Raw genomic sequence first — 9,337 nt, 5'->3', positions numbered from 1 at the left:
CTATCCCCACCTGGAAGTTGGCGAGATGAAAAGGGCCAAAGCACAAGCCACATGTTGCATGGAAGCTGCACCCCTGTCCAAAGATGACATAGCATCAGCCAAATCAAACAGCTGCTTGATGAGTTTGAATCGGGGGGGAAAGCATAGTCCAGTGATTACATCATCCCGATACAAAACCATCACTCTGGTTGAAGGGTAGGCTCTCTTTTGTGAAGTATCGATGGCTATAGAGGTTGAGTACAGAATCTGATAAGTCAGTGCAATAAATACTTAAATTGACATTAAAATGTGGACAGTTTGGATTAGTGTCATTCACTACTACGGCAGTTTAATTTTACCCTTAAAACCCCCTTTTTAAAAGAAGTGAGCTGGTCATGGGCCTGCATTTCATTATCATATTTCTTCAGTATTTAATTTTTTTCCAGTTGACAGATGCATGAGGCTTATCCAGATACTTGCGGGACAGTTTGTTACTGTTGCTGCGATGGCGTAAGAAAATTGCTAGGTCTCATCTTGTAATGTGCTGGCAACGGTGACAACATGACAAATGTGCCCTCTGGTTCGACCCATTCCACAATGCAAGAGCGTCCAAACTCAGCATGCTCTTGCCAGCTTGGAGATGCTGATTTGAGACCGCCACCTTTGCACACTTAAGTCAACTTTTTCAGCCTCTGTTTAAGGCTGCAGAACAGCTTGTAGGTCTCGGGAGTTGGCTGCTGTTTCACAGGCCATTAAACCATGCCTGTCACATTAAGTAAGGCCAACAATTTTATTTATTTAGGCTGAGAAAATTGTTGACTTTTTTAATCTACCATTGCTAATTCAGGACACCAAGATTAGAGTAACATCAGTTTATGTGTAAAGTAAGTTTTCCACCTACTAGGAACTGACTTCGTGGCTTGCTTATGTGGGACACTTGAGCATAACATGAAATTATAGAAGGTGATATATACATGTATAAGTTTAGATTTCCACATGTATAGAAATGGATGTGAATTTTAGGTCATGTCAAAAGGCTTGTGAAAGATAGTGGGGGCCACTGTACATGTGAATCACACAATTTTTAAAACTGTTTAAAACAATATCATAATAATGAGAATCACAATTGTTTTCCTACTTGTAAATCTGAGTGGTTGTTGAAGGACTTTCCTTGGAGAAAGTGATCCAATGATCCAAATGCAGGAGAATGAGGCAGGTTGAAGAAGACTTTGAAGAAGACATGTTTTTTTGTGGCTAACGTGCCAATATGGCAGATTAAGCTAAAAGAAGACCTTTATTAACAGGTAATACAATAGATTTGCTGTGGCGACCCCTAACGGGAGCAGCCGAAAGTAATAGTAGTAGACAATACGACATGGTGGCATGGCTCAGGAGGTAGAGCGGGTCGTCTAGTAATTGGAAGGTCGCTGGTTCGATCCCCGGCTCCTCCAGAGAGTGTGTCAAAGTGTCCTTGAGCAAGACACCGAACCCCTAACTGCTCCTGATGAGCAGGTTAGCTAGCACCTTGCATGGCAGCCTACACCATCAGTGTATGAATGTGTGTATGAATGGGTGAATGAATGGGTGAATGTGAGGCATGCACTGTAAAGCGCTTTGAGTGGTCGGTAGACTAGAAAAGCGCTATATAAATGCAGTCCATTGGCCATTTTAGATGGCTTAAAACCCCAAGGTTCAGTCAAATGTTTTGTGGTGACTTTAATTTTTAATGGATCTCTGGGATTTGGAGAGGTCAAACACCAAGGCAATTACCTTGGTGTCCATAGGTGTCAGTGAGCTAAACACAAATGATGCTGCTGGGAAAGCTTTTTGGACTTGTTTCAGACATTTCAAAAATAATTTTCTTTGTGAGAACTAACTTCTATTTTTTAAGAACCTCTTAAGTTGTAATCTGCTCACAGAGAGCTCACTCAAACCAATTTGATGGAAGGGCTCTGTGTGTGTGTGTGTGTGTGTGTGTGTGTGTGTGTGTGTGTGTGTGTGTGTGTGTGTGTGTGTGTGTGATATTGACCGAATGATGCCCAGTCTAATGCTATTGCCCTCTCTCCTCATCCTGAGTGAGTGAGCGAGAGAGAGAGCTTGTGAGAACCACACCCTGGTTCTCACAGTGGGTGATCTGGACCCAAAAATTATATGTGTGTGTGTGTGGCCAGAGATTGTCCCTATTCGGTTCCGGTCGTGATGAAGCCCTTGTGTGATTTTGGCTCACTCTATAGTATTTCTACACATCATCGGCTATTTTAATACCCAGTCTGCTATTTTCATACACACGCTGCTATTTTCAGGCTTGGTGGCCATGTATAACGGACAGAGGTGGAAAAAGTACAAAAATATTGTACTCAAGTAAAAGTACCAATACTTTGATGAAATATTACTCAAGTAGAAGTAAAAGTACTCATCTGAAAATGTACTCAAGTAAAAGTAAAAAGTAGTTCATTTGAAATGTACTTTAAGTAAAAGTTACTTAGTTACTTTCTTTGTGTGGGGTGTGAGGGTAGTAAAAATAGGACAAGGGGTCAGAAATCCATAACTATTTTGTTTTTAATTAAAGAACAAGTGTAACAAATGTAAGCGCAATAACAACAACTTCACAACAACTGAACTTCTTGTTCAGTTTAAGTAGCATCTTAAAGTTAGTTGAGCTCATCCATTTAGTGGTACAACATTAAACATGCTTACTCTCACGTTTTCTCTCTCTCACTCTCTCACACGCACACACTCTCTCTCTCTCTCCCTCTCACCCTCTCTCTCTCTCACACACACAGGTAAAAAGTACAAAGTAATGCCCACACGATGACGCTCATAAGTATTGCTACAAAGTCAAACTGACGTAAAGGAGCAGCAATATTCCAGAGGAGACATGCTTGTGTGTGTGTGTGTGTGTGTGTGTGTGTGTGTGTGTGTGTGTGTGTGTGTGTGTGTGTGTGTGTGTGTGTGTGTGTGTGTGTGTGTGTGATATTGACCGAATGATGCCCAGTCTAATGCTATTGCCCTCTCTCCTCATCCTGAGTGAGTGAGCGAGAGAGAGAGCTTGTGAGAACCACACCCTGGTTCTCACAGTGGGTGATCTGGACCCAAAAATTATATGTGTGTGTGTGTGGCCAGAGATTGTCCCTATTCGGTTCCGGTCGTGATGAAGCCCTTGTGTGATTTTGGCTCACTCTATAGTATTTCTACACATCATCGGCTATTTTAATACCCAGTCTGCTATTTTCATACACACGCTGCTATTTTCAGGCTTGGTGGCCATGTATAACGGACAGAGGTGGAAAAAGTACAAAAATATTGTACTCAAGTAAAAGTACCAATACTTTGATGAAATATTACTCAAGTAGAAGTAAAAGTACTCATCTGAAAATGTACTCAAGTAAAAGTAAAAAGTAGTTCATTTGAAATGTACTTTAAGTAAAAGTTACTTAGTTACTTTCTTTGTGTGGGGTGTGAGGGTAGTAAAAATAGGACAAGGGGTCAGAAATCCATAACTATTTTGTTTTTAATTAAAGAACAAGTGTAACAAATGTAAGCGCAATAACAACAACTTCACAACAACTGAACTTCTTGTTCAGTTTAAGTAGCATCTTAAAGTTAGTTGAGCTCATCCATTTAGTGGTACAACATTAAACATGCTTACTCTCACGTTTTCTCTCTCTCACTCTCTCACACGCACACACTCTCTCTCTCTCTCCCTCTCACCCTCTCTCTCTCTCACACACACAGGTAAAAAGTACAAAGTAATGCCCACACGATGACGCTCATAAGTATTGCTACAAAGTCAAACTGACGTAAAGGAGCAGCAATATTCCAGAGGAGACATGCTTGTGTGTGTGTGTGTGTGTGTGTGTGTGTGTGTGTGTGTGTGTGTGTGTGTGTGTGTGTGTGTGTGTGTGTGTGTGTGTGTGTTTGTTAACCGTCAGAGAATGAGAATGTGTTAATGCCATCTCCACAGCTGCAAGAGCGCTATAGAGGGCATGTGTGTGTAAGTGCGATAACAACAAAGAATACCTACACAAATGTAAGTGTAATTACAACAACATACATGTCAACACCAACAGCAACAGCTGTTATACTGCAAATCAAGGCCGCTAGTTTTGTGACACCCTGAATCACCTGTAACCTAGTCTACAAACTTCTTGTTCAGTTTAAGCAGCTGCTGATTTTCAAAGTTAATTGAGCTCATCCATTTAGTGGTAAAAAACATTAAACAGGCTTGTTCACGCCTACTTTCTCTCTGTCTCTCTCTCTCTCAGAGAGGTACAAACTACAAAGTAATGTCCACATGATGACGCTCACAAGTGTTACAAAATTAAAGGAACTAACATAAAAGAGCAGCAATATTCCAGAGAGGAATATTGCAAATCAAGGCCACTAGTTTTGTGACACCCTAAATCATCTATAACCTAGTCTACAAACTTCTTGTTCAGTTTAAGCAGCAGCTGATTTTGAAAGTTAGTTGAGCTCATCCTTGCTCGCTTTGCAGTGAACAGTAATCCAGCACAACTGAAAAGCCGCTCGCAGGCAGCTGAAGCAGGCAGGCCAGTGTTGAGTTTCAGAGAGAGTTTTTTTAAATTTGGAAAGGAGTTTAGCAGATCCATATCGTTTGGGATACAGGCTAGGTACCCTTCCATCTCCCCTGTACCTTCTGACCTTCTGGACTTCATTGAGGTGAAGAAATCATCTTCATCTGAGGAATGTTGTCCAACTTGCTCCACTTCCACCTCTGCCATCTGGTCAAGGTGTTGTCTGACATAAGCCAGACCTGTCGAGTGACAAACAACACATTTCTGACAATTAAGACTTGATTAATTTACCAAGAGTGCACCATAATGCATAATGCCTTATAGCACTGACCACATTGTATTGAGTATAAAACAAAGTAGATCTCCAATAAACTGTTGAAAAGCAGTTTATTGTAAGATGCAATCATACCTGTTTCTATGACATCCGGCCTCTCTGTCCAGGTGGTCTTGAACTTCGGTAGAAGTATTGCTGCCGCAATCAGTTCTGGGTCCATCATCATCTCACCAAAACGCTTTTGGACACCATCCTGAATGGCTTTGATGAGTGGTAGACACATCTTGGATGAGGTCTCCTGCCTTTTGAGTTTTGCTTGTAGCTGACATATCACTGGAAGAAGCCACCCTAAGTGTGTGTTGGTCTCTGACTGAAGTATGTTCAAGGCCTTTACCAGAGGTTTCATCACCGAGCAGTAATCAGTCAGGAAAGCAATTTCTGCTTGAGTCAGCCTGGCATAAATAGAATACAAAGAATTGACAGGAAATCAAGCAGGAAAAGTTAAGTTTCAAGTATGTAAACACACATTCACACTTTCATACTGTTGAAATGCAAATTAAAACTTACGTTTTCAATTTGAATTCTTCACAAATATTCCTGATTGCCTCCTCCCCTTTCTCTTGTATGATCCGTATGATTCTCTCCACAGCCAAGAATGTTGAATTCCACCGCGTTTGATTTGGTCGGATGAGCTGGAGTCGGCAATGATCTTCCACAACTTCTGCTGCCATGTATGAACGACCCGTCTTGTTCCACATGGCTTGACATTTCCCAAAGGCTGCACGTGATAGTCTCTTGTATGTGTCCATCTTCTTTTCTGCTATCTCAGCATCTGTTGTGGTAACTAAGTTGAGAAGATGGCATGCACACCTTTGGTGTGTAGGAAGTTGGTACTCCAGGCCATTATCTTGCTCCAGGATGCTGAATGTGTCCAGGTAGTTGGCTGTGGGCTCATCATCAATTGAATCTCTGTCCGACTCAGCATCTGATTCTGCATCCTCAGACTGGCTCTGTTCTCCGAAGACACTAAAAGCTTTAACGAAGTTTGAGCCACTATCTGTTGTGGTTCTCACCACTTTGCCCCTAATTCTATACTTAACCTCTTACATGCAAGCGCAGCTGATCTCCTCTCAAAGGTTTCTTCATCCACCCAATGACCCGTCACCCCAATAAAACTTTGCTGGTGTGCAGTCCAACAATCTGTAGTGGTGGCAATGTAGCTCACTTTACTGAGATGGGACATGACATTCTTCTTCATCTGAATGGCAGATGCCTCTAATCTTGTCCGGACAGTGGGCCTGGAAATGACCTTGCATTGTGGATTTAGCGTTGTCAAAAGTTCTTTGAACGCAGGTTGTTCAACCAAACTAAATGTATGAAGACCCTCACATATTAGCCTAATGATGATCTTGTCGATCTTGCCTTGTGGCACACGGCGGTTGCCTCCCACTGTCATGGCATCTTTTATATTTGTTTGCTTGCTTGGACTTGGTGGATTTGCTTGGTGGGTTCGCTTCCCTGGCTTTGCTCGGCTAAAAGCCAACTGTTTCGATGGATGTTTCCTCTGTGAAAAAACAGAAAAGGGTATTATCAGTAGAGGAATCAATGTGGTGCTTATTAAACACACTGAAATTAAAACTTTGATAAATAAAAGTTTTCTATTTCTTTAGTCATCACATTTTGTCTATTACATTGTATTAAGCACAATATGCCACAATCCAGAGGGCATTACAATGCTGCACCCTTCCCAACAAAATCAATGATTTGGATTTGAATGCTAAAATTGAGATTTCAAATCAACATCAAAAGCCAATGTGTTTCTATAGCCTACCAGTATTATGATACAGAGGAAGGAGACATATCAATGCATGTGTAATCATCATAGCTGCTTGCATGCACACAGAGCAACAATCGCCTACTAGTGATCTAATCCCTTGTCGTCGATATGAAGGAGTCAAAACAATCTTTTCTGGGTCTGCCTAGTAGGCGGGGAGCTACGAGGCCTTACCGTGCAGTCGTGCACCCTCCTTACAATCGAACGAAACCAACTTTTTTTGAAAGGTCTGACCATGCTGAACATGTTAACAAATGTTAACATTGAAAATTTTGGGTTGCACGTCATGTTTCAGGTACTCAATGCATTTCAATGTATTTCCCTCCATTGGCTCTCCACGAGCAAGGGGAAGGTGTGACATCTGTCACTGCATGTTTAATCACATCTAGAGGACACAAGCTTTTGGAAAATGTATGGTTTCAGTGGTATTATTGGCTTTCCATAATAGTAGAGACCAAAATTTAAAGTCTTTCTACTTGATTTGCCTTGTAAATCGAGTAGAAAGACTTTACATTTTGGCCTTTATTATTAAGAGAAAGCCAATAATACCACTGAAACCATACATTTATCACTAGATGTGATTAAACTTGCAAAGACAGATGTCACACTTTCCCCTTGCTCATGGAGAGTCATGTTCCTGTAATTGTAACGCATTTCCAGTGGAGGGAATTACATTGAAATGCATTGAGTACCTGAAACATGAAAAGCAACCCAAAATTTTAAATGTTAACATTTGTTAACATGTTCAGCATGGTCAGACGGTAAGGCCCCTTAGCTCCCCGCCTATTGTGGAGGAGCGCTGAGTGCCCTGTAATGTTGGTTAGGCAAAGTGCCTCACACTACAACCCTCTCTGTTAACACAGTTGATACATTTGATTTGACTGTAAATTCAAAGACACAATCACATTGAAACCCGTGGCAATTTCGACGGGGTAACACCGACTATTCATAGCAGCTAAATTTAACCAAGGCTAATTTCCCCGAGTCCACTCAAGACTACTGGCAACTAACAGCTAGCCTTTACACATTCAAGTACCAGGGGCTAGCTGTTATGCAAATTTAGCCAATGTCCTAAAGACTTAAACAGACTGCAAATATACATTACGCGTTTTGTATCTGTTTGAAGTACAATAAACATGCGGATTGTCGGCTGGAGCGAGTTCATTTGGTACTTAATGATGTGTCACGTTTGATTATGTTAGCATAGCAGCTAATTAGAATGTGCTGGCTAGCTGTGGGTTTCTTCTACTGTCAATGGTTGCAGGTGCTAGCACAAAAATGCCCACGAAATGGGGTGAGCCTGGGTTGGCTATATTAAATAAAACTACTAATGAGACAGCAGAAATACTTACCAACACATGCTTCTGCAGATTTGAAGTGGAGTTGTTGAAAGCAGACAGGTACTTCACTGCTGGGAGGCACATCTTGCACTGCATGATGATGCTGTTGCCTTTCCTACGCTTGAACAAAAAGAAATCTTCCAAATGTGGCCAAGGATTTTTTCTGCATCTAGTTCTACAGACTTCGATGTTTCTGCTTTAGCTTCATCTATTATTTCTAGGTCCGGGTCTTCTGGACCGCGACCGCTGGCCGTGCCTGCTTTGTCGACCTCCATTCTAGCACTAGAAACTAAAAACTTCGCGCCCCACTAACCTAGCTTGTCCGCGCGCGCCCTCTATGTTCACGCGCCAGTGCTAATCACATCATCATTTGTCACTGTTGGTTCTGGCCATTGGTTTACTGTCTATGGTTCTGGCGCGTATTTTTCCCCTGTAGGTTGAATTGTTATTTTTACTCAGTAACGGATAGGATTTATAAAGTAACTAAGTACAATACTTGAGTCAAAACGTACTCAAGTAAAATACAAAATACCGATTTTAAATTGTACTTAAAAAATACAAAATACACAAAAAAAGTATTCAATACAGTAACGTGAGTAAATGTATTTCGTTACTTTCCACCTCTGATAACGGAACTCCTAAAACTAAAGAACACATACTTGTATTTACTCAGTAGGCTGAAGGCATGAAATCAAGTTAATTGCGGTGGTCATCTTTGAACCTTCCCAATCCAGCTGAGCTACTTAACCAAGATTTCTCAGAAGGTATTTCCTCTTGAGCTTCTGATCGAAGGTCTACCCTCAGCTCTGAATCCGTTCAGTCCGGAGTTTTCTTTAGAAATCTCTAATCTGCATCGAACATAATCGCATTACCCTCATGGCAGTCCATCGTGGTGTTTTTTTTTTTTTTGCTTTCATGTGGTGGCGGGGGAATGACAGCACCACCACCAGCAGGCCAGCAACACTTCAGTCTGTCCTGTTTCACACTGAATTCACTAGCTTCCTGACTGTTCTGTGTGTGTGTGTGTGTGTGTGTGTGTGTGTGTGTGTGTGTGTGTGTGTGTGTGTGTGTGTGTGTGTGTGTCTAGTATGCTTGTGATTGGAAGTAGGGAAGGGTCTGGTACCATAATTAGGTACCAATAACAGTATCATTTACTTCCAATGTTGATTTTACAGATAAACATGCATGGTCACGTCAAATTTTCAAGTTTCTTTTATTACTACACGGCTAGGCTGGTGGAATTAATCTCAGTACAGATGGAATGTCTGTAACAATATACCACATACAACACCAGTGCAACATAAAGGATATATACATGCAAAAAGAAAAAAAAAGTACACGGAGTACAGAGCTCCACATACCATACATACAATAC

General features: G+C 41.4%; 1 protein-coding gene across 1 annotated transcript; it reads right to left on the bottom strand.

Moving 5' to 3' along the window:
* Positions 1-8,057, bottom strand: LOC130129610 (E3 SUMO-protein ligase ZBED1-like). Its single transcript, XM_056299203.1, has 3 exons — positions 7,975-8,057; positions 6,030-6,352; positions 1-10 (listed from the first exon to the last, which is right to left on the bottom strand). The coding sequence occupies exons 1-3, from the start codon at positions 8,044-8,046 to the stop codon at positions 1-3; spliced, it is 405 nt and encodes a 134-aa protein (XP_056155178.1). The 5' UTR covers positions 8,047-8,057.
* Between the last annotated feature and the right edge of the window lie 1,280 nt (positions 8,058-9,337).

This window comes from Lampris incognitus, chromosome 19, assembly GCF_029633865.1.
Source record: "Lampris incognitus isolate fLamInc1 chromosome 19, fLamInc1.hap2, whole genome shotgun sequence".
Classification (NCBI taxonomy): Eukaryota; Metazoa; Chordata; class Actinopteri; order Lampriformes; family Lampridae; genus Lampris; species Lampris incognitus.
The sequence above is the reverse complement of the archived record's forward strand: the minus strand, read 5'-3'. Positions and strand labels throughout refer to the sequence as shown.